Source organism: Rhinolophus hipposideros (genome assembly GCF_964194185.1).
Source record: "Rhinolophus hipposideros genome assembly, chromosome: 16".
NCBI lineage: Eukaryota > Metazoa > Chordata > Mammalia > Chiroptera > Rhinolophidae > Rhinolophus > Rhinolophus hipposideros.
In genome coordinates this window covers 31,614,723-31,640,238 of record NC_138062.1, presented here as the reverse complement: position 1 = coordinate 31,640,238, position 25,516 = coordinate 31,614,723, and the positions used below count along the sequence as shown (strand labels likewise).

Here is a 25,516-nt window from a genome sequence, read left to right as displayed (position 1 = left end):
TTTCCTCATCTGTAAACAGGAGATGCCCACATCGGCCTGCTGAGTTGTTGTGATGGTGTGGCACATATTAGGTCCAGGGCAATGGGAGCGGCTGCTGGGAGTTTGAATGCAAGCCGCTTGTGGGTGGGGTGTAGGCCCTGGGCTTGGCGACGCCAGAAGGGGATTCTCCTGCCCCCTCCACTAGGCAAACTGCTGACAGGGGCAAAGCCACGTTGCCATGCTTGTGGGGAAACTGCCTTGGCTTCGGGTTTAATTTTTTTTTTTTAATGGATATTTGGGTTTGGTTTCGTGTAGGGTTTGGCAAACGGGTGTGGTTGGCTTCTCCTTGCGGCGGGGAGGCTGCTCTGGTCCAGGGCCGGGCTGGAAATGTGCGACAGCAGGCAGGGCTTTAGGACCCGGCGCGCGTCAGGGCGGCCCGTCGCGGAGCCGCGGGCGGAGAGGTATGAATGAGAGGCTGGAGGGGATCGGGCTGAAAGGGCTGGTGGCGGAATAGCTCTGCCGTCGCCAGGCAACCGTCCTGACGCAACGCAAGAAAAAAAAAAAGTCCCTTAAAAAAAAAAAAAAGAATAGTGCTGAGAATTCACAAGAGCACGAGAGAACCGCAGGCAAGAGCCAGCTGGGCCCCCGAGGCCGGGGCCAGAGGCTGCAGAGCAGGGAGCCCGCTCGGGAGGAGGAGGCGGGGACAGCGGGGACACCCCTGGAACGGGCCTCCGAGCGCCCCGGAAGGTAGGTTCGGAAGGTGGGTTCCTGGCAAGGGCGTGGACATTCCCGGGGCTGGGGGTCAGGCTGAGGGTGATGAAGCTGTGAGCGGTGGTTCTGGCAGGGGAGGGGCTGGCGCTGTGTAGGTCCCCCGGGCCGGCAGTGGCGGGGAGCAGCCTGCCGGGATCCGAGGGAGCGCAGATCCCGGAGCACCCTGTTGTGGGAGGACACCCCGCCTCACCGGCTCCGGGGGCTCAGCACCCTCGGGGGGAATAGGACAGCGTGGCTCCATCTCCCATCTCCCTGCTGGCCCCTTCCAGGGTGAAGATCTGGGTGGAGACTTGGGGCATCAGGTCTGAGGAGGAACCCCACTCATTCCCTCCAGGTCTACTCCCAGACGCTAGTCATCTCCGAGCCCTCCATGTCCCATCTGTCTACTTCAGGCTCAGTGACATGAAGTTCCTGCTCCAAGGATGCAGTGCCTAACTCAGGAGATGTGACCAAGGGCACTTGGGTCCAAGGGTGCTCTGAAGGGCTGAGGCCAGTGTGATGAGGGAAACGGCATGGCCCAAAGAGCCCTTGGGAATGAGCCGGTCCGCCATGAGGCTGGGCACCCCGGGTCACTAAGAGAAGGCAGGAAGGTCTGCGGTGCCCTGCAAGAGGGCAGGTGTCTCCTTCCTCCAAGTCAGGTTAGATGTTTGGCTTAAAAACAAAAACAAAAAGCAACAACAACCCTATTGCCTGTATCTGGTGTTCATTCCCCTTGGTGTATCGTTCTTCCGGAGAATCTGGAAGGCAGGTTGGTTGCCACCAACTGCCAGCCATTCCTGGTGAGTCCCAGGTAGGTTGAGTCCAGGTCTCTGTAAAAAGGGTGATCCCCAAAGTGCCCAAGGGGGACAAGGCTCTGAAGCAGCTTCCGTTCTGATACAGAAAGTCCTGCTGCCCGCCAGGCATGAATCAAGAATGGAGAGTGCTGGGCAAAGTCCTGGGAAAGCAGAGGTGGCGGTGGCGCCTCCCGCCTGACCGCGTCCACAGGATGGGAGCTGCTGCCAGCATGTTTTTAAGGGGCTTGGCAAAGCAGCCATGAGCTGTACTTAGAGTGGCTAAAGATGACAGCTCTTCTCTCTTGAGTGCATTTACCTATCAGGCACTGTTTGAGAAGCCTTCATTGGTCATTTTGTCCTCACAATTGCCCTTTGAAGGGACATTATATCCCCATTTTGCTGACTGGACTCGGAGATTAGTAATTTGGTACAGTGCATATACCTGGTGAAAGAGCAGAGATTCAGCCTCATGTGTCTGACTCCTAAAACAGTGCTCTCAAAGGAAGGCTGCTGTAGAAGATAGGAAGAGAGAGGCCCAGAGAGGGGGAAGAAACCAACCTCACCCAGACAAAATGAGAGCTGCGTGGTAGGGTTCACCCTGTGATCCCGGAAAGTCCTTTGCCATCTCAATGGACCCCATGGAGCCAAAAACGCTATTTCTTATATTACGGGCTGAAAGGTTCTGTAATCAGGCCTGGCTTGCTTCAACCCCACTGGCTTGAAGCAGAGAGGAAGGTCCTCCTTCACCCCTCTTTTCCTCCTTGCCCACCTGAAAACCCCCCAATTTCTCATGTACTTGCTCTCGTTTTGTCCTCCCAACTGTGTGCATGAATTTCCACTAAATTATCAGTCCACTTCCATATTCACCAGCGTGATCTCCCTCCAAGAGGGATTCTGTCTGGGAAGTAAATTAAGGCAGTGCCTAAGTATTTGCTGAGAGAGATCCACAGAGTCTCAGATAAATGAGGAAGAAACTGCTTGTTAGGCTACTCACACACTGGACAGTTTTCTGTAGGTCAATTTTGCTAAGGGAAAATTCCTTTGGTCATAAAGGAGCATGTGGAATTCCCAGAACCCAGGGGTTGTGCTCTCCCTCCAATGGCTCTTTGCTTGGCTGGAGTGTTGAGCAAAGGTAGAAAGTGAACGATAATCTGAGTAGTTTTCTCCTTGGTTTACAGACAAGGGGTGGGGGATTTCTCACACTCTGAATTGGAAATCCTTTAGATTAACCAAGATGGCTCTTAACATGCAAATGTTCCCTGGGATTTGGATTGGGGAGAGGTGAAAGGAAGGCAAGGAAACAGACCTTGAAGGGGTGAGGATGGGTTAAATGAGGGCAGTAGCCATGTGGGAGCAGGAAAGATGAGACTGGAGGTGGGAAAGGGATTTAGAAGGGAGGTAACAGGTAGTTGACCTAGCCAAATTTTCAATCAGCCTGCAGTTTGAGCTGCCACATAGGGCCAAATTGCCAAGGTTTGGAAAACTGCAAATAGCAGGTTTTCCATGATTAGGACAGTTTTCCTGGTGCTTGACAGTCCAGTGCTTCCCCACTCTCCACTCGCCCCCCGCCCCTTTCTCCGGAGAGGTGTGGGAGAGGAAGGAAAGAAAAAGAGACAGAACGTGGGCAAAAGGAAAAGTTAGAGGCTTGTGCTGCCCCATGCTTATGTTCTTTCCTTCTAAATGCTACCCAACTTCCCTACTCCTACCCCACAACAATGTTCACCCATGAAAAACTCCTTAGAGAAGGGAGTGCAGAGAGGAGCAGCCCGTCTCCCTGTGGACACTTTCCATCAAGGAAAGGCTCTCTGATCTCTAGAAATAGAGGGGTAATCAGCTCTCCAGCATAGGAGCCTCTTCAAACCAGAGCCCCTGCCCAGCAGCCCCAGGAAGGTGTGGGGGTTCAGCTTCTCCCAGGGCACAGACTGAGCCCCCATTTTTTCTGGCCAATCTCCCCAGTATGGCCAGAAATTCTCCTCAGGTATCCTGATCCAAATGTGGGAGCTGTTAATGGGTCCCCAACGACTTTCTCACAGCGCTTGTCCCATGGGATCTCAAAGGGATGGTCCAGCTCAGAGCTGGTTTTCCAGATATGTAGTGGGCCCAGACAGTGACCTCCGCGGTGGCCACGGTTTCAGGGCTTATTGAAGGCTCAGCAGCATTTCCTCATTCCAGATAACCAGTAGAGCCTGTGAGTGTGACCCGGGCACTTCAGTCCCAGAAGGCCAGCTGGGGAACCCTCGGGGATGAGTATCCAGGAAGGTTGTGGATCAGGATTCTAGACTGGTGGACTTGTCCGCCATCAAGTTAAAAGTAACTACCCCCCTCTCCTGTGAACATTTACGTGGGCAAGGCCCTGGAGATATCACATTTCGGTGAGCTGACCTAAGTCTGTTTGGTCATAACTCTCCAGTTTTGCTGTGTTGGTGTTTGGTTTATTTGTTTGACAGCAGCCACTGAAAATTTAGAGGAAGTGAAGGCAAACCTCATTATCAAGTCAAATGAAAGCAAGCCTCAGACCCAATTTTGCCACACATGTAGATCATTTGGGGGCAACTATGTGTTTGCAAGCGGGTCCAGCAGATTCACACAGACTGTTCTCGTGGCTAGTCACAGCCATCTGTGTCTCTTGGTGCCCTGACTGTACCCCGCTTCCGCCCGCCCCCACCCCCCAGGTCTCACTCCATTCTTTCACCTGCTCTTACAAGAGTCAAGGGTGTCTCAAAATTCATTTGGCCAACCCACATATCTTGAATACCTCTGCTTTCACCGAGGAGAATGCATTTCTAACATTTACTCTGCTAATTATCAAATGCCTGGTGTCGGGCCGACAGAAAGACAGCCAAAGTGCTTGCCCTAGCCCCCTCTAGGGACACTGCAGGAGGCTGCGGCAGGAAGTGGGGACTCCTGATGTGAACATATTCTTACTGGATGCAGTTGGTGGCTACTAGCCCGATGATACCACACGTGTCTGTGAAGGATTCTAAGGTCAATAATAGACGTTCTCCCAAGGAGGCCTAAGACAGTGGCCCTACCCTCAAGCAGCGTGGAGACCAGAAAAGACAATTTGTGCAGCCGAGAATACTGTGCTCACAGCAAAGCGAGGTTCCAAACATTCTGGAGCACACAGCTACGCTTGAACTAACTTTAGTGGCTCAATAGCGGTTCTCTCTTTTGATAGGCCCAGGAGAGGTCCTGCCAACAGCTGTCATGGGCAAGAGGTGACACTTTATGAGAGACAGAACTAAACATTTGCATACAGTCTATCTCTTGGATCCTTCCAAGGTTTTGAGACAGGTTCCGGTATGATCCCATTTCATGGACGAAGAACCGGAAGGCCTTGCGGGTTAAATCAATGACCCAAGGTCATAGAGTTAGTAAGTGTCAGGGCTGGGCTAGCAACGCACGTCCACAGCACCCAGCCCTGTCCCATCCCTAACTTGCTGCATCTGTCTCTTCTGCTCCTGATTCCTTCCCTCTGTGAAGTGTAAACTCAGGTAGCTCAGAAGCCCTGTTAAGTTCAGCTCAAGCTGACACAAGTGTGGAGCGAGGTCACACATCCCGTTTTCTGTTATGCCTGTGTAGTGCCTGAGCCAAATGTCCCCTCCAAGCCCCACTATAAAGGCAGTACTGCACCTTGGATTAGCTGCAGGCAGCAGGAAACATTGCTATCCAGGCTGAGGCCACATGGGAACTACTCCCAACTCCCTACCCCCAGTGTCCGTAGGACGGGCCCTACCCCCACACAGGAAAACTCTAAGGGCCCTTCAACTCCCATGGGAGATCAGCATGCCCAAACAGAGTATTAAAGTGAAGTGACTTACATAAGCACGGAGCACAACATGAAACTTCTTAGGAAGTCCTTGTGAAACCATTGAGTTTTGGAACTTCTAATGCAGAGTAAAATAGAAAGCCAGTCGTCAGAACAAATCCCACTTGAGCTGGAGTTTGTTGATTCTGCTCATTTGATGTCTGAGCCAATTATCCTGTGGATTTGGATTGTCCTAAATCTGCCTCGTTTGGGGGCTGAGACAAAGGCCAGGTAGGAGACACTTTGGTGGGCTACACCCCACATGCGAGTATGTACGTCCCAACTGTCATTAGTTGTGAAATGGTACCCTGAATTTCAGTGACACATTCCTTGTTCTTATAGCCAGAACCCCCGCTCGAACTGTGTACTACTTTGATCTCTGCAAATTGCCTTAAAGGCTACTCTGTGTCTACTTTCTGCTCCCTAATCCCTGCTGCGATGGCCTGTGGCCAGAAAAGTCCTGTGGTCACATGCAGCTATCAGCTGGGGTGGCCACAGGCTGCCTCGGCTCCTCCTGGGTATCTCTGCCTTGTCAGGCGTTTTCATGCTTCAGACTCTGCCTTTCCCATGGCTAATTCTGAGCTTCCCCACCAGACTTTCAGATTCCCAGGCACCTTTCTCCCTGCCTGTCACAGCAAATCAGCCCTTTCCCAGGGCCTGGAAGCCTTAGAAGGGACACGGCAGGGACTCTGCCTACAGCAGTCCTGTACTTTCTCCTCTCCTTTCGGTGAGGCAATAAATTAGATCTATGGCTCCCAGGAGCCAGGGCCTCCCTCCACCAACAGGGAAGCACAACTCTTTCTTGGTGATTTTCTCAGCAACTTCATTCACTGGGCAAAATGATAGGAAAGGTCTCCACATTCCCAGCCTGTGTGTCTGCTCCAAGCAGCCAAGAGCAGAGGCCATCAATTATGCAGCACAGATGGAGCATTCTGAATGTGCAAAGGTCTTAACAAGTATTTTTACAGATTCTTACTTCCCAATATCCCAGCAAGACAAAGCAAGACTTCCCTGTATTCGAGATAACAGAAGCTCAAATTGGAGTCAAGAACCCAATCCAAACCCAGCCAGGCTCACTAATGGTGCTGTGTGACCTGGGCAAGTCTGGCGACTTCTCTGGTTTGTGATTGCTCTGTGGTCTAACTCGGGAAAACTCCTCCAGCCTAAGCCATCGTGTGTGGGGGAAAAATGTGTCAACTACAGTGTGATTTCAAAATGTTTGTGATTGCTCTTGTTATTCTAGGTGTGCAAACGGAAGCTTTGAATGATAAACTGAAGTGCAACGATCAGCACAGGACATTGCAAACCAAGCTGTACTGGGAGACATAGCTAGGAGGACACGGGTAAGTGGATTCCTCTGTCCCTGCTCACGATGGGTGTGGCTTCATGACATGGCGACAACCTCACAGAGCTCTAGCTTCTGTGCTCTTACTTCATGTCTGGGTGGAGGGAAGCACAGAGGCCATTGCACCCAAACCACGCATTTCCCAGGGGGAGAAGCAGGAACCTGAGAGGGGAAGTGAGTTACAGCAGTCACTCAGGGTAGGACAGGGTCCCTGGGGCTGACTCCCAGGCCAGGGCCTCTTTCCATTGCTGACCCCAGCTGAGTGTCCAAATGATTGTCTCATTCCCCTCTCCCAGTAGCAGAGCTGGGTCCCAGGTGGGAGGTGGCTTGGGGTTGCCTGGAGCAAGAGAGTCAGGGGGAGAGAGGAGTGCAGCCCACAGGGCGCGCTGCCTCCTTCTGAGCCCCGGAGGGGCCTCACACCCATCTGCTTATCCTTCCACACTGGCTGCCTCAGGTCTAGTCATCACAGCTGCTCCAGGACTGGCCCAGGAACCACCATACTCCCTCTTCCCACCCCTCGCCCACAAAAACACCATGGACAAAGGAAATGAATTCTGTCCCATGCCAGGTGCTTCGCTCAAGTTCCAAGAAGTCATGTAACTTGCCCAGGAGGATTTCACAGTTGGAAATGGCAGAAGTTTCCTTAGACTCAGGTCTTCTCGCCACCAGGCCTGCCCTCAGAGAAGGGCTCTCGCCCTGGAGAGAGACCCTTAGGCCCCACTATCTTCACTCACCAGCATCAGCAGAGACGGACTTCGTCTCCGTGCTTGAGTCTTATCTGCCTGTCTGCCCAGATCAATTTCACAAGAAAACAAAACAGTGCCATAAGAATATTTAAATGTTATCATTTGCCCCTGGCATTCCTAAGAACGCTGGGCTTTAAAACACTGGAATACTATAAAGCGCGTGTTCCTGTCACTTTATTACATATGAAGCCTATTGGGGACGTGGTCACAACCATGGAGTTGTGAAAACTTGGGCCGAAATGGTGGTTTCTTCACTTACTTGCCATGACCTATCAAGCAGGGGTAATGCTAGTCCTATCTCAGGGCCATTTCAAGAGTTCAGGTAGACTCTTGCACAGTGCCTGGCCCACAGTAGCCCGGAGTAATGATTCTCTTCCTCTCTACCTCTTGATTCTAAGAATTTTCATTTGTCCCTGTATTCAGATACAGAGGCAATAGCCATTTATATATTTCTCTTATTTGTACAGAAAATATACATTAAAGTCGAACTGGTTAGATATACCAAGCAAACAGCTATGAGAAATATGGGGAAGACTGGAGACAGATTGTGCCCTCTAGGATATCACCGTCTAGTGTAGGTAGGTTACTCAGACCCTTTTGATGGCAAGAGACAGAAGCCCAACTTATATTAGTTCAAACAAAGGAGGGAATTTTTTTACTGCATAGAATTGGGAAGTTTAGGTCTTTGGGTTCTGCTGGGTCCAAAGGCTCAAAAGATATTGTTCTCTCTCTCTCTCTCTGTCTCTCTCTGCCTCTCTCTCTCTCTCTCTCTCTCTCTCTCTCTCTTTCTTTCTCCCTCCCTCTCTCTCTCCTTCCCAAAATCTTATTCCTTTTTATTTCTTTCTCTATGAGAAAGATGGACCCTGGAAACTCCAGGTTTATATCCTTCCAGCCAAGCTACCCCAGATGAAAAGACACCTGGTTTCTTCAAGTGTCTATATTTAAATCCCATTAAAATATCCAGACTGGCCTTGCTTGGCCATGTGCACACCCACTGGACCAGTCACTCTTGCCAGAGTAAGGGCTGAAACAAACGTCTAAGTGTGGGTCACATAAGTGTTCCAGGGGGTAGGGGCGATGAGCAGGAAGCTATGAGTCACAGACCACCTGAAGTGATACAGGGTTAGCCCCCACAGAAGGGATGCTGAACAGAGACATATCTGACCCCCTAACAGGCACAGCAGACATGTAACTAAGTACTATGATTCATGAAGACGAATGGTCAGTACCTAAGACTGGTGCAGAAAAGTGCTAAACTCATTTATTAGGGGAGGAAATGATCAGTTCCATTCAGAAAGCGCAAAGATCGTAGAACGAGGTGGTAAACGAGGCGCAGACTTAGTCAAATTGAAACATGAGGTTGTAGGGAAAGGACAAAACAAAGAGTTGAGACCAGCCTCCCAAAGCACCCCGCCGCTCACGTCAGACTTCGCTAGAAACACTCTGACTTTGAAAGTCTTACCCATGAATCTGCAGGAGGTTTTCTCCCAGGTAGGAAGCCACCTGGGGCTGTGAACTATTCCATTTAGAATGAGTTCAGTGATTCACACCATCTCCATCTTCAGCATTTATTGAACATCTGCTGTTTGCAGAACCCTGCGCTCAGCACCCAAAAGAGGAAATAATGCCCTTCCCATTGAGGAGCTGGACATCTGATCAGGGGGACAGGACGCTATCACAGTTCAAGGTCGTATAGGCCAATGTGCAGTGAGCATGGTGGAAGCCAGTGCCAAGAGAATTCAAAGAATGGCCTGGAAGTTGTCTCTGTGTGTGTGTGGGGGGGGGGTCCTCTAGGGCTGAGAAGAGGAGGCAAGCCCTCAGTTGAGCTCTAAAGCAGAGTTTTAAACTTGGTGAGAAGCAGGGAGTTCCCAGATGGGCCAAAGAGGAACAAGGGGATGAAACAAACTGCCCAGAAAATCCTCCTTCATTCATTCATCTATTCAATCACTCATTCATTCACTTAACAAGTTTATTGAGCACCTACTGTGTGCCAGGCACGGTTCTGAGCTCTAGGGGGTCACCATAGTGAACAAGGGAAAGTCACTGCCCTCCTGGAGCTTCCATTCTGGTGGGTGAGACACACCATAAACAGGTAAACAAGGCGACATATCACATCATAGTTATACAAGTGATAAGAGCTACAAACAAAAATGAAGCAGGGACATTTTGATAGGATGGTCAGAGCTGGCCTCTGTGTGGAGGTGACATCTGAGCAGACAGGAGTTAAGTGGCACGTGAAATCAAGAAGTCAGGAGATAGAGCCAAGGCTTGAGGGCAGGGAACACAGCCTCAGACTCTTAGAAGACACGGCTGGATTTTCACAATGGTTTGCTGCCAGGAGGATGGGAGAAGTTATCGCGGTAGCAAATGGACGACTTCCAGGAAGTAGAAAATCGAGGGTTGTCCTGAGTGGGCAGTATGCAGTATGCAGTATGCGGTCCAGATCACCGGTGCATTTGACAAAGACCCCACTGTCACAGAACCCTGATACCACCCCACTTCCCTTCCTGGCATCCCCACTGCAAGCCCAGAGCACATAGACAGCACCCCACCCACCCCTACATACAAGCACACACAGTGTCCCAGTACAATTCCCCCCCACCATGCACACATAATTGGTGCTAAGGGTCCGGCCTCTGCACAATGTCATTCTCCCATCTCAGGCGCTCCCAGCATCAGCTCTGACCAAGACCTCGAATAATGAGGCGCTGGGAAAGACGATCTGGGTAGAGCCAGACCAGCGGGTGTCCCCTCCTGCTTTAGTCACCATGGCAACCTCTGACAAGGAGTGGAAACATGCTTTCTGGCAGCTCCCTGAAGCTCCCTGGCTGGGGGAGGGGGCAGCTCTGTGGGGCGCAGGGCTGTGTCCCCCAACCTCTCAGCCCCAGTCATTAGCACTCCTGCAAGTCTGCAGAACACAGATGGAGATTTCACAGCCTCCATGAGCCGGCCCTGGAGGTCAGTCCTGAGTCCCAACCCTGGGCTCCTTGTTTAAGATAAGCATCAGGGTTTATGATTAAACCCTGACCAAAAAGCCAGCCTTGTCACACATCCACATCCACAGCCACATACCCGACCTCTTGGCCTCACATCCACCTGGGAAAAAAAAGGGATCAGCTGCTTAAAAAAAGGAAAGAAAAAGATTCAGGTGTGAGTGTGGCCTGAGCCACCTGCATTTTTTTCAGTTTATAAAATGCATTATAGTGCACCAAGCTCTTCCCCTCCTTCTCTCCATCCTCACTATGGCTCTGCAGGGTGGATGCTGCAACACCCCATTTTCAAAAGAGGGACCGAGATCCAGGCAGGGGAGGCAAAGTGACTCCCTAAGTCCCACAGCTCCCACTGGCGGTGGCTCCGATCTCAGAGTGCAGACCTGCCCCTGGGGGGAGGTCACCCTTTGTTCTCAGCCCTGTCAGCCTCTGATCCACTCTCAGGGCCCATGGACCCTGCTTTGGTCTGGGGTAGAAGGTGGGGTCATGTAGCTCAGCTGAGAGGTGAGAGGGGGCCTGGCTTGGCTAAGACCGGAAGTCAGTGTGGGTGCTTCAGCTCCCATTCCTGCAGCCCTCTGCCTCCCCCACAAGTGTTGGCAGAGGACAGGGAAAATGCTGCCTGTCCTTAGGCTGCTTCTCAGCTGAGGGAATGACTCTCTCTGATGAGGGTTTTTGGCTTGGTGACACATGCAACCTGCTCAACAGAAGTGCTGGCTTCCGGGAGTGACCCCTCTGACCTTTCTCAGGAGTGTGACAGCCCACAGAGAGAGAAGGTGAATGAGCAGAGGTGGCAGAAGGTGCAGCAGCAGATACAGAGCCAGAGCCACTGTCCCCTAGGAGTGGGCCGTGCTGTTGTGGTCTGTCTCCTGCAGTGACATTTCTGCAATGACTTGGCTACAGTGTGGCTAAACATCCTGCAGAATCTGAATTTCCTTAGCAAGGCAGGTCTGGCAGGAGGACGGGATGTTGTAAGGGTCCCCTCCTGCCTTCATGTCCCCACCATTGTCTATTTTCCACAGCAGCTCCACATTGCTGGAGGCCGGGGCCAGCCTCATGGTGGGCAGGCCCTCACACGTGTGTGCAAAGCAGTCTGTGGCTCCTCTGTTGAGCATACTGAGTGTGTCCCCAGGCCTAAAACCAGAGCATGTCAGTTTATGCACAAGGACCCCGGGGTGCTTGAAGGAACAGTGCAAGAAGGAACACTTCTGCTAGAAGGAACAGTGCAAGTGTAAATTTACACATACAGAAATTGTTATTACGGCTTCATCATGCATTGCCTGTAGTAGATTGTAAATTAGGAAACATAACAGCTATGCATATAGACGGACTCTGAGTAAAACCTTCTTCTTCTTTAAGAGGACAATGGTCACCCACCCTGTGGTTCTCACTGGAGGTGTGACCAGTTCCCTTGAAGGGACACATAGAAATGTGGGCAGGAGAGCCACACTATTTTATGACACTGCTTTGCCCTCAGTTATGTAATTTGCCTCCCCAATGAATTGTATATTCCCCCTCATTTCAGCCAGGGCTCTTGGTTGTAAGCAACAGAAAACAACATTATTATCAGGCATTCACAGAACTGGCAGGAGGTAAATACCCAAGTGAAACTTGGAAAGCAGACAGGTGAGAGGCCCTATAAATTAAATGATCTGTTGGAGACCAACTCAGTGGGATGCTAGGTTTTTACTCACACAACACCCACAGAACACCAGATGTGTGAGTGAGTTTTCCACACTAAACAATTCTCCAATTCTCTGCAGACACCAAGTGGGTGTCCTTGCAATTTAATTCATTCTGACACTATCTACCTAAAGTTAGTATCAGATTCTGCCAGTTAAGGGCTCAGTCACACAAGACTGTCCCCTACTTCACACACAAATTGCAAGTCCTAGGTTGTCACTTGTATTTCTGAATGACTGGCTATATATCAGGAATTACCCACCAACCCCTCTTTGGATTCAGTAGTTTGCTAGAATGGCTCACAAAACTTAGGAAACCATTTATTTATATGTACTAGTCAGATGAAGAGACTTACAGGACAAGGTCGGGGGGAGGGTGCAGAGTTTCCATGCTCTCTCCAGGTGTGCTGCCCCCCCTAGCACCTCCATGTTTTCACCAACCTGGAAACTCTCTGAACCCATTCAGTTAGAGTTTTTATGGAGGCCTCATTAGATAGGCACGGTTGATTAAATCATTGGCCATTGTTGATGAACTCAACCTCCAGCCAGGTCCCCTCCCCAGAGGTTAGGAGTGGGGCTGAAAGTTCCAACTCTCTAATCACATTGTTCCCCTGGCTGCCAGCCCCCATCCTGAGGGGCTTTCCAAAAGTCAGCTCATGAATATAAACTCAGGTGGGGTTGAAAGGGCCTTGTTATGAGTAACAAAAGATGCTCTTTACACTTTTATCAGCTTAGAGTTGTTTCAAGAACTGGGGATAAAAACCAGACATTGTAACAACAAATATTCTTACTGATCTCATCACCTAGAAGACTAAAAGGGTTTTAGGAGCTCTGTGTCAGAAACTGGGGAAAGAGACCAAACATGTATTTCTTATTATATTACAACATCATACCTTCCAACAGTGCTTTACCTGGGGACATTTAGCTGAGATGACGCCCCCCCCACCCCACCCTTCACATCTGCCTTGAAGGCTCACAATGAACCCTCGCTGTCCCTCTGCCTGGCTTCTCACACCAGAGGCCTGGGCCTGGACATCTGATTGGCCAAGCTCAAGTCACATGGTTGCATCTGGTTGCCAAAGCACCCAGTGGCCAGGAGGGAGGGAGGATAAGATCCTCCGGTTTCAGGGGAGAGGTACCCAGCCTATCTGTTGTCCCACACAAAATGGGGAGCTCCCTAAAAACAGGATATGGCAAACAAACAAGCAAACAAAAGACAAATATCAAGAAATATGCACCACGTTATTTTATATTTTTTGTCCAATACATGCTTATGTTGGTTACAAATGTCAGAAAGCCAGCTGAAAGACGCTTAAGCAACAGAGAACATGTAATCAAGGTCAGGTGGGATGGCTTCCAACAGGGCCTAACTGTGGGTCTCTACCTCCCTCATCGGCTTGGCTTCGTTCATCAGGCAGACCCTCTCCCTGTGGTGATTGAGATGGCAAGCCAGCAGTGCCAGGACAACCATGGGACACACAGGCTCAGGGTGGTTCTGGCACAGAAACCCAGGAGGGCTCTGATTGGCTCAGCTGGAGTCATGTGACCACTCTGGGATAAGAGAGGGTATGCCAGTCCCATGGGAAGCACATGGAGGGGTCCACACAGGAAAAAGAAATGCTTTTCCCAAAGGAGGGAGGTGTTACTGAGTAGAAATTACCTCGTGATGCTGGGCAGCAAGGAGGTCCTTGAGCTGTACCTGTGGTGCTACATTGCCCTCTCTGCGCCAGCTCCCAGTCCTGGTCCTTGCTGCAGGGTGAGGCTGTTCCTGTCTTTCGAGGGCCTGACAGCCTGTGTCTGGATTCTGAGGTCAGGGCAGGTGTCATGAGGACAGGTGGTGAGGATGCCGTCACAGGAAGCCCAGCTCCCCTCCTTCTCTGAGGCGGTCCAGCATGGCTCAGACTTGAGCAAGTACAGGCCGCAGCGAGTAGGTGGGAGTGGCTGGGGGAAACCTATTTGCTTATTTATCCTATGAATGCTTAAAGAGAGCAGCATGGTGCCATGTGCTGGAGGTTCCAGGATACAAAGCTGGGTAGAGGAGACCATCATGAGGCTCAGAGTCTGGGTAGAGCAGACCATCAAAAAAGTTTCTGGTAGAAGTGCGATGGCTTCAGAAGGCCAGTAAGCCTCGTGGTTACAAACCAGGCTGGAGCCAGCCTTCAGTTCCAATCCCAGCTTCCCCTCTTAGTTCTGTGATCTCAGGCAAGCTATCCAATCTCTCTGTGCCTCAGTCTCCTCATCTGTGCAATGAAGACCATGATGACACCTGCCTCCTAGGGTTGTTGTGGGGATTAAATGTGTTAGTGCATGTAAAGCTCTTAGAACAATGCCTGGCATGGTACTCTCTGAGTAAGCTTAGCTAATCTTGTTGTGATGACATAATTGTTTCTCTGATGTTGTCTCATACATCCCAGGCACACACAGCAAGTTAAGGAAAACTGAAGGAGAGAATTCCTGAGAACAGCATACAAGGGAGGAGAGGGCGTTCCAGGGAATGGCTTGTGCAAAGTCAGGGGGTGTGAAAGCATGATATTTTGTAGGACAGGAATATTGGAAAGTTTGTATATTATGGAGAAGAAATGAAATGGGTCTAGGGAAGAACCCAAGACTGGAAGAAGCAGGCACAAGCCTGTGGATCCAAACAGAAAGGGTTGGTGGAGAGAGAGAGAGAGAGAGAGAGAGAGAGAGAGAGAGAGAGAGAGAGAGAGAGAGAGAGAGAGAGAGACAGGACGGCTGAGCAGCCCTTTGCACCCTTCTTGCTCTCAGAGACCATCTAGGAAGTGGGTTTGAAAGTTGTCCAAGTGAACAGATTAGGTCACCATGAGATGAAGTGTTGGCTGAATGAGTGAACTGCCCCCACCTGGCTCCTCCAGCAGACAGAAGAATTAGCTCATGGCTGGCAGGGCGTCCTTCGCTCCCGGCAGCCGCTGTGGGCCAGAACGAGTCATGCAGCGTGTTTGAACAGCAGTGCCTGTGGGCAGAGTAGGTCCCTGGGCACTGGCATGTCCCTGCTGCAGAAAGACTGACACGCCCCTCCCCGCCCCAGGGCTGGTCCTCTGCTGCAGAATCTCAGGTTCCCCTGCAGCTGGGGGGCCTGCCTGGCAGGGCACGTCTGGGCCTGGTGGGATTATGGTCTGACTTTGTTTTTCCGGATGCTCTGGGTCCCGGGTCTGGCTTTCCTCCTCAGGCTCTTCATCTTTGCAAAGCCTAGAAAGAGAGAGAGAAAATGTGCTCCCTGGAGCAGGAAGGAGTAGGTTAGATGTAAAGTAAGACCTGTCTGCCCAGGTTTTGGAGGGCTACTCCTCCCAGGGCCTGCACCCTCCAACTCCCTGTTTGTCCAGATGAAGGGAAAGGCCCCACTGCACTTCTAGCCCAGGAAGCTGTCCAGTGCTGGCCTCTGCTCCCCTGAACCTGGCTGGCACCTCTCCACCATCTTAGACTGGGTCCAACTCAGTCAGCCCTGGAGTGGCCTGCGTGGATGACATTCTAGCTGGCGGGGAGGGAAGAAACCCTACTGGGGGGGGGGCACTGGGACATCGAGAGAGGCAAATGTTCCCTGGAACACTGTCTGGACCAGGATAATGGATCCTGTTTCAGCAAATCCTGGTCATGTGGGCATGCTGGGGACAATGGGAGAGAGTCTAGGTTCAGCCCTCGCCTGCTACGTGAGCCCATGCCTCCTAAAGTGGCAAGTTCCTGGCACGAGCCTCTCCATGCCCCCCACGCACCTTGCTGATAATAATAATCCTCAGGTGGGTACCACTCTTTACAGTTCGCAGAGAGCGTTCATGGTACAAGAGTTCAGTTGATCCTCACAGCCTCCTTATGAAGCAGGTGGGGGTGGTGAGCGTGGGGGTGGGGCACCAGTGCATAGATTAGGAAACTGAGGCCAAGAGGAGAGGGCTGATCCCTGGTACTTGGCTCATTGGTAGCAGATCTGGGGCCAGAACCAAGACATTGGCCCCGGTGGCTAACACACTCTCACCGGGTGGCTAACACACTATCAAACCTGGGTCATCCTGAGGCCCTGAGCCATCGGGAGGGGTGTTTAAAATGTGAGCAGGGAGGGAAGGGAGTAGGTTACAGTGCGGTGTTTTTGTAAGCTGGGCTTCCTTTTTCTTCCTAAGGCAGACCTGTTAGTCATGGCACGATGAACATGCAGTTGAGACCCGAAAATCTAGGGGGAGGTGGGGGCCAAGCGACTTCATCTCAGCTGGCTTCCAGGGAAGGATGGAAAGGTGCCGAGATTGGCTCCAGCTGTCCAGCAGGTCAGGGACCAACAGGATGACAGCTCAGTGCAGCCAAAAGGGATCTGTCTGGCGATGTGACTGATGAGGCACCGATAGGTCTTATCGTCTTAAGAATATTTTTTATTGAAAGTGTGACTTTGTCTAGGGTTCACTGTATACCAGACACCATGTTAAGGGCTTTATATTTGTTACTTTAATCCTCACAATGATCTATGAAGTTGATAGTATTACCGTCCGGCTGGCTTCATGAGCAAGGAGGGACCCAGGCAATCCCATAGGGCCCTGCACTTGAGTTAATGCTCTGCTGTCGCCATATTGAAATTCTTCGTTCTTTTTAACAAGGAGTCCTGCATTCTCATTTTGCATTGAGCCTGGAAAATTATGTAGTCAGTCCTAGTGACCCCCACTTCTCAGAGGAGGACGCAGAAGCACAGAGTGGTCATGATGCGACGTGCCCATGATCAGAGAACTGGGTGCCCCAGGGGTCTGATCCCAAGGCCCACGCTCTATGGAGTAGAAAGAGGCTGACCGGAGTCAGAAAACTCTGTGCCCAAGTCCCGCTGCCGGCGACCCACCTGTGGCCACGGGGGAGTCCCTTCATCTCTCCCACCCTCAATTTTTTCATCTGTGAAATGGGGTGATCCCACCTGTTCTCAGGGCTGCTGAGAAGAGAAGTGATGGACCCATGGGTGCTTTTACACATTCCCTAAAGGTCAAGGGATCAAAGAATCATCATTAGCTGACTCACAGCGCACTGGTGCTTCTGTTAATGCCTCCAGGTTATCCTGACACTGTCTTTGTGGGCCCTCTCCGGATTGGTTAAGAAAGAGCTAATTAAAATAAGCTCCCCCTTCCTGAGGAGGTAGCTTCATAAAGTCATCAAATCATAGCTGTTGCCCACCTGAAAGAGAAGACTTTTCCCTAACAGGTTCTCCCTCCAGCCGCGGATGGCCTTGCCCTCTGTGGAGATGGTGCAGCTGGGAGAGATGGAGGGACAAGAGACTCCCCATCAGTGTTATCTGCTTATGGCTGTCTGCAATTAGATCCTCTCCAAAAAGTATCACTGGAAATAATCAGAGCTCCTGTGTCAGTGGGAAGAAGCCCTACAGAGGAAAGCTGCCCCAAGGCACGCTCAAAACAAATTCTGGCACCTCCGCAAAGAGGCTGATGGCGCCTGGGAGGGGCTCCAGAAAGCAGCTAATAGGCCTTTAGATTTGAAGAGATTCTAAAGAAGCCTGTATGACAGGAAAGACACCCATGAGAACACCTACCTTTGCAGAGCGTGCTAAACCTACACAGAGTGTGGACGAACCTTAGTTCTGCCGATGCCCCAGACCTAGGAGGTTGGTAGTACCATTTTTCCCCGAAAATAAGACCTAGCCGGACAATCAGCTCTAATGTGTCTTTTGGAGCAAAAATTAATATAAGATCCAGTATTATATATATATTATATATTATATTATATATTATATTGAACCTTGTATTATATTATATTATATTATATTATATTATATTATATTATATTATATATTATACTCAGTCTTATAGTAAAATAAGACCAGGTCTTATTTTAATTTTTGCTCCAAAAGATACGTTAGAGCTGATTGTCCGGCTAGGTTTTATTTTCCGGGAAACACAGTATGACCCCATTTTACTTGTGAAGAAACTGAGGCTCAGCTAGCCTGACAGCACCTACAGCTAAGGCCATGTGGTTCTCAACCCTGGCTGCTCACTGGACTCTGTGGGAAGCTTTAAAACTATGCCGATGCCTGAGTTCCACCCAAGATTAACTGAATTAGAATCCCCGGAAGTGGGTCCTGTTAATCCATGTTTGTGGAAATTCCTCAGGAGATTCTCACATGTGTGGCTGGAGGTGCAGTTTAGGTTTCTCTGCCATCAGGTGGTGTGGAATATTCCTACTTATTCCTGAGGGATGCCCCCAAAGCAGGGGTAATAAGAGTGTGGGGAAGGGCAGCCAGCCTTTCTCCGGTCAGATTGCATTGCAAATGGGGATTATAGAAACGTCTGGAATAGACAGCAAGCTCTGCTCTCCTTGAGCATCTCCATGCTGAGGTTGGAGAGGAACCACACACCTCTGAGGGTGGCCCAGCCTGTGTTTTGATTTTGCCCCCCTTTTCTGCCTCCTCCTATGCTTACCTACCCTCACCCAGTGCCCGGTTCCCATCACCCCAGACAAGCAATCACAACTCTTGGTTTCCGTTTTCCTCCTTGCCGAGAACATTTTAGATACATACGAGTCAACACAAATCTCTCTTCCTTCCCCGCCTTTCCCACACCAATGGTGGCATACTCTCTAGGCTGCACATGTCTCGTTTTTTGTATATGTAAGCTTTCTCTTGGACATCGTTCCATATCACTTCCTTATTTTTCATAGCTGCATGAAAAATCTGTGCCCTCAGCACAGATTTTTAAAACTCACCCTGAAAACCAAAACCTTCTCTCCCCAGTGCAAGTCAGATATCTCCCGCTCTGATGTACCCTGTCCAAAATGTCCCTGTGGGCCCAGAGGCTGTGGGGCCGCGGCCTAGTTCTAACTCTGCGTGACTTCTCTACCCCGTGCCCTGATATGATGAGGCAAATACCTTGGCTCAAACCTCCTCCCTAGACGTGGGGAGGCCAAATCAGACCAGAGCGCTGAAGCCCAGTAGGCATTTTAGGTGAATGTGAGAACCATCTTTCTATAATAGTGAGTCACCACCTTGCTTGGTTTAACAATCTACCTTGAGTGCAGTCATCTCTTCCTTCAGCTGCTGCAGGTTTATTTGCTTCCTCTTCTGAAGAGGTGAGGTAAGGTGTTGTTCTTGGAGGAAACAGCTGAGAGTGTGCAGTAAGACTGGCCTTGAAGGGCTGGTGCCTGAAGATGGGTGCTATGGTGGGTGGAGTGGGGTTGGGTGGGGTCAGTGGTCTGTGGACCCAGAGGCACACCTGTGTCTGCCTGGGGACCTGCAGGCAGCTGCCGCTCAGAGACGTAAGATTCCGACGACCTGGCCTTGTCCTGGCTAATTGCTGGTAGCTCTCGCGTGAGTCATTTAACCTCTGGGAGACTCAGGTACCGCAGGGATAAAATGGGGACAAAAGCAAGTAACTACAGACTCGCAGTGAGGATTAAATGAGATAACAGGGGGAATCATTTCATAAATGGTGAAACAGTATACAAAGTATTGATTTCTTATTAACCTCTCTGCATCAAGTGAAGGCACTGCATCACTTCACTTATAGTCCTGCAGTAGCAATTAGCAGCCCTGTTGCTGAACCTCTCCGAACCTCCATTGGAGCTCCTCCTTGGAAGCTCAGAAGCACACAGGCCGCGTTCAAAGGGAGGGGTTAGTACTGACACCCAATCCTTCCTGCAGGGCCCGCACCAGCCAGCAGATTTGCACCACCTGCCCTTCCCCACGAGGAGGGAGCTCAGCCCAGCTTCCCCGCCATCTCTGATCTGCCCGCCATTCCAGGACTGATACATCTTCTTGGCAAAGCTGCCCCCAAAGATTCCTGCTAACACTTGTCTGTTCCTGCCTTTTGTGAAGCATGGCGCCCACAGGACTCCGGGAAGAATCTTAAAGCCCGGAGCTCCCCCGCTGCTCCAGAGGGACTCTGTGTGTGGCTCATCCACAGTCTCTCTCAGCTCTGGGAGCTGCTCCCACCCCAGCGATGCCCTCAGGAGCCTTGGCCCCAGCTGGTTGAGACCATTCCAGAGTGGGACCCAACCTTGCCAACCCACCACCTCCCATGTCTGGCTGCCCTGGCAGATTCTAGAATGTCTGTGCCCCAGATTCAAGTAGAAGAAGTGGTGGTCGGGGAAGAAGGGCCGGCAGGAACAGCCCCACTTCCCGATGACCACCTCCGGAGCCTGAAGGCTCTCACTGAAAAACTGAGGCTGGAGACCCGCAGGCCCTCCTACCTGGAATGGCAGGCCAGGCTAGAGGAGCAGGCATGGCCCTTCCCGAGGCCGGCTGCTGAGCAGGACGGGTGTGAGGAGGGACAGCCCTCCCTCTCCACCAAACCGCCCAGGCGGCATCCTCCACCTAAGGAAAACGCCAACCAGGATGTTGTGACCCGGTCCACCGGCAAGCTGGAAGGCTTTGAGAATATCGATGAAGCTATAGCCTGGCTCAGGAAGGAGCTGGTAAGTGGCTGCCCATCCAAGAATCCCCAGAAAAGATGCCATCGTGTGTGTGTGTGTGTGTGTGTGTGTGTGTGTGTGTGTGTCCCTGTCTCCATCTCCCTCTGTCTGTCTGTCTTTCTGCCTCCACCTCTGTCTCTTTGTCTCTCTTCCCCTTCTGTACCTCTCCCAGTTGCACGTCTGTCCTCTTCCAATTAAATCAAGGGTAGACCTTATTAGTACGTGGTTACATGCGATCCATGTGTCAATCAGCCCCTAATCACAGGAGGTTATGGAGGAAGTAAGTGTTGTCCCTAAGGACCTGAGTCCATGGAGGTGCCCTCCACCTTCCCCAGTGCCACTCCTGGCATCAGAGGCTTATAATCTTGTTCTTGGGCTTCTCGCGGGGCTTCTGGAGTGTGACTGCCCCTCCTTCTCTCTGAAACCCTCTCACCCTGCCATTCACGCAAGCTGCCGGCCGGCTCCTGTGACCACTTGGTCAGCAAGCATGAGTGTCCACTCACACATGGTGCTGTGATGCCTAGTGGGGTGAGCTCAGGGCAGAGCCGTTGGGGCACAGAGCTGTGGGGAGATTGCTGTAAATTGCCCAGGCTCAGCCCAGCAGTACTCTATTGATACTGAGCAGTGTGCAGGAACTACACAGAGGCCAGCGCGGCTGATTAGGCCTATGGTGGAGGCTCTGGGCTGGGCTTCAGAGGCTGAGTAGGAATCTGCTCAGAAGTCAGGCCTGGGAGAGTGTCTGGGTGAAATGAGTGTAAGCAAAGGGCAGGGGTGTGGAAACTGGGGCCAGCAGCTCGACCTTGTTTCTGCCCACGGGCACAGCAGGCTCCCAGCAGAGCCAGGCATGATGCTAACCCTCCCCATTACCTGCAGCCCAGGTCACATGTGTGTTATCTGGCCACAGGTGAGCCAGCAGTCAAGGGCCAACTGCCCTCCAGAGCTGCTAGTATCTCCTGGGTCAACAGAATAGGCCTGCTTAGTTTGTTCTGCATAATCCCCAAAAATACACCCCTACTGGGGCCTGGAATTCCCCATAAGTTGAAGTAAATAATGAGTGGGGCAGGTAGGGGTGAGGAACTCAGGTGTCTGATTAATTGTAAATATTTTTTGGTTTTAATCTTTGAGACTGCTTCTTAAAATGTTCCATTCTACCATGTCTGTCTTTAGTAACTGGGACCTGAGGAACTCAGGTGTCTGATTAATTGTAAATATTTTTTGGTTTTAATCTTTGAGACTGCTTCTTAAAATGTTCCATTCTACCATGTCTGTCTTTAGTAACTGGAGTGTTAGTTGGTTAGTTGGTTAGTTGGTTTGCCTAAAAGACGGGATACCTGTGCGTTCTCACTATGTCACCAGACGCTCCATCGCTACTGGGTGTTCACGGGGGTGAAGAGAGATGGACTCTCTGTGGCCGGGATGGACCCTGGAAGGTGCTGTTCAAATTCCTGTAGCTGAACTATTTTCATTTGTTTTCAGAAAGAAGAACAAAAAATATTTCCATTAACCAAGGATTCAGTTTGTTGGTTTAGGGTTCATTTGAGGTTTTATTGCTTTGGGGAGCAGATGCTTTTACTTTCTAAGTTAGCATTCTCCGTGGGCCCACTTTGGGGTGGAGATCAGAGAAGGAATTCCCTGTGTGTAAACCAGCTTGTCCTCATCCTGTAGATGAGAGCAGTGCCTCTCAACCCAGGGTGCATATTAGAATTGTCGGGAAGCCTTGAAACTTCCCAAATCCTAGACCATACCCCAGACCGATCGAATGAACATTTGGGCGAGGGGTACTGAGGTATCAGCAGTTTTTAAAGCTCCCAGGTATAGCCTAGGTCAAGAACCATTGCCACAGACCTACAGGCCATGCTCATTTTCCTTGCCCAGCCACTGAAAGCCTAGCAGCACGAAGTACCCTGGTCAGAGGATGCTGGCTGAGAGGAGGGTGGGACAGTTCCAGGACAACCATCGGTAATATGTAGAGTAATAATATTTCATAAGTGGAGAGAAGAGCATTAATTGTCAGGACTAACTTGGCTGCCAAAGGCTGTCTTAAATAAATACAGGGAATATCAGCATTATTACTAATACTTTATATTTGCGTGATGTTTTCCACATTCCTGCCATGTGTCTGTGCTACCAGGGGTGAGTAATAATAGTGATAATAATACCACTGAGATAATAATACCACTGAGATAAACACTCACTAATTGAGAGTATACTGTATGTGAGGTACATCACATGCATTACTTACCTCTTCCGACTGTCACATCACCTTCCTATTACCCCCATTTTACAGAGGAGGGAACCGAGGCTCCGCGAGGAACGTAGCAGTAAGTGAGAGAGTAGAAATTTGAACAGTGGCCCATCTGGTTGCACCATACTGCATAGTATCTTCCAAAGGTATTTGACTTTGTGGTGTGATTCTTAAAAAATATAAAATCACAAAAATGTCAGGAGTCAACAGAATGCATGGGGGCGGAGGGAGAAACAAAATTGAATGACAGAGTCCCAGCCCTCACTCCATTATCTCTTTGATTCCTACAATGGACCCGTGTCATTGCGGTTATTGTCTGCATTTTACAGGTGAGTAAACTGAGGCTCATTGAAATCAGATGATCTTCCTAGAATCATGACTTCCTAGAATGACTAATAAGTGGCAGTGCCAGAGCTTGAACTCAGCCTTCACAATTGAAAGCAGAGAGCTTGGGTAGAGGCGGGAGATAAGGCTGGAGAGGTGGCCCTCCGGCTGGCGGGGCTGGTCAGGCATGCCTACTCCAGCTGTGTGGCAGAGTATCTCTTAGAGCCGTGACTCGACTCGAAAACTCTAATGCGCGTACAGATCACTCCAGTCTCTTGTGAAAATATAAATTCTGATCCTAAAGGACTAGGATAAGGTCCATGGTCCTGAGTTTCCAACAAGCTCAAAGGTAATGCTAGATTGCTGGTCTGCCCACTATGCTTTGAGAATCAGGACTGAAGGGTAGGCATGAAAGACGGGGGCCAGGGGACCAAGAAGGGACCTTAGAGAAAGCCCCAGGGATCCCCAAGCCTGCACCCCGAGCCCTGCCATAACTGCCCTTTTGGCTTGGACCTCAGCCAGTGAATGGGCCTCTGGGAACCGCCCTCAGCATTCCACACTGAGGGTCCAAGAACTGAACTCGTTCAGAAGAGGGTATGTCTGAGGTCAAAAGCAGCCCAAACCCAGACTGGCAGTCTGGTCAGCTCAAACGTGCAATTCCACACAGTTAGGAGATTAAACAGTAACAAGGCAACTTAACATCCTTTGATTGGATTAAAAACAGATTTCCACATTTGAATAATAAACCCATTCTCCTGATTTTAAGTCTCAGTCAAGACTTAAACTTCATGTTATTTGTTTTTCTCATTCATTATCTGAATGAGAACACCTTAAACACATTCAAGGTGTCATTAAAAGTCAATCTATTTTTTTTAATCCAATGAAAGCAGTCTCAAATAACCTGTTTCATTTTAAGCCCAGCATCAAGTTTTCTCTACACCTGGGCAGGCTCTCTATGCCAATTTGTCAGGCTCATGTGCAAAGTCATCTTTTCTCATGACTTGACCAAGGAAGCATTCAAAATCGGACTAGTTACGTGGCTATTTTCGCCATGCAAAGCCAAACACTCAATTTGATTGACGTTTTGGCTCACTTGTGGGTTTGTGCCCAGTGGAGAGCAGGCCCTGAATGTTTCTCTGACCATCACTGTGAGGTCGTCCCAGCAGCAGTTACCATAATCAGTGAGGCTTTGTTGTCAATGTTGATCCTTTTAGAGCAGGGGTGTTCAAACTTTTTTCAACGTTTTTCACCAAGGGCCATATGCGGTAAAATACACAAACAGCCGGGCCACTCACTCAAGGTGAAGTACGTATTGCTTCACCTGGTTTATTTAAGTAAACTAAATACATTTTTGGAATTTGCTGTGGGCTAATTAAAAATGGGTTGTGCGCCGCAGTTTGGACAGCTCTGTTTTAGAGGCAATGTTGGATCTGGAAGGATCAGCTAGTTCCTCTCCCTCACCCTCCAAGGTCAGCTTAAAGGCAAAGAATGACTGCCTGTATCTTGACTTATTTCTGAGGCAGTGAGTAAAGGGTGCCAAAAGCTCCCTCAGGGGTCCACTCTCCCTCTTACCTTTCACTACAGGGAAAATGACAGCCCCCAGAGACCTGCAAGTAGAGTAAGTTTTCTTTCAGGTTCATGTGCTGGGGGACACAAGAAAGGTGGGGCTCTTCAAATCCTGTTCGCATTAGTCCTCCAGCTAGGAAGGCCTGACCTTCGACTTCTGAGTATTCAGAAAACATGCTGTCATCTGGCTATTCAGGCAGGGCTACTGCCTCTGCACTTGGTGGCTTTGGGTCACCTGGCTTCTCCAGGCTGATGCCCAGCCTTGTTGCTTGTGGGAGATGGAGACTGGAGACCGACTCAGAACCCCGTGAAGTGGCATTTGTGCAACTCTGCTTGCTCTGGGCTGCTCACTTTGCCAAAAGCTGGTAGCCTCCAGCTTCCTACCTTCAGGCCACCCTCCGAAAGTGGCCAAGTGGCCTGAGGTGGGGTGGGGGCAACGCTGAAGGAAGGCTGAGCTAGAGAGGGCACAACCCTGAAGCTGAGGGGCTCACCCTCTGACTGAGTCTGGAATTCAGAACATACCACAAAGGCCTCCGACTGCGTTTGGGCCCAGAGCTGGCAGCACAAGGGGAAAAAGGAATGTTCTCTTCTGTCTTCACCCTTTAATCCTGCTGAAACGTTCCCCTTGCCAACCTGAAAGATAAACGAGAGAAATCTTCTACTTGGCCTGTATGATACCAAAACTAAAAACAAAACAAAAAACATTCCAGCTTCCTAAGGGGTTGTCTTTGTGGTGAGAATCCCTGGGCGTCAACAGATATTTTTCTTTTAGCTTCACGCAGGTGTTGGATCCCCACAGACAGAGCCCCCGAAAGGTGTTTACGGTTGTTAGAGAAAGGGAGAAGAAGCCTGACAAGTTTTCATCATTCTAGGGCCTGCTGTGGCAGGAAGGGGTA

At 50.4% G+C, this 25,516-nt stretch overlaps 1 protein-coding gene across 1 annotated transcript in view; it reads left to right on the top strand.

The window, feature by feature from the left end:
- Nucleotides 1-400: 400 nt before the first annotated feature.
- Nucleotides 401-25,516, top strand: part of FAM167A (family with sequence similarity 167 member A) — a 41,990-nt gene continuing 16,874 nt past the window's right edge. The window contains exons 1-3 of the mRNA XM_081077250.1: nucleotides 401-726; nucleotides 6,575-6,674; nucleotides 19,716-20,488. Of these exons, the coding sequence (XP_080933376.1) occupies nucleotides 20,120-20,488 (369 nt within the window). The 5' untranslated portion in view covers nucleotides 401-726; nucleotides 6,575-6,674; nucleotides 19,716-20,119. The remainder of the gene's footprint in view (nucleotides 727-6,574; nucleotides 6,675-19,715; nucleotides 20,489-25,516) is intronic.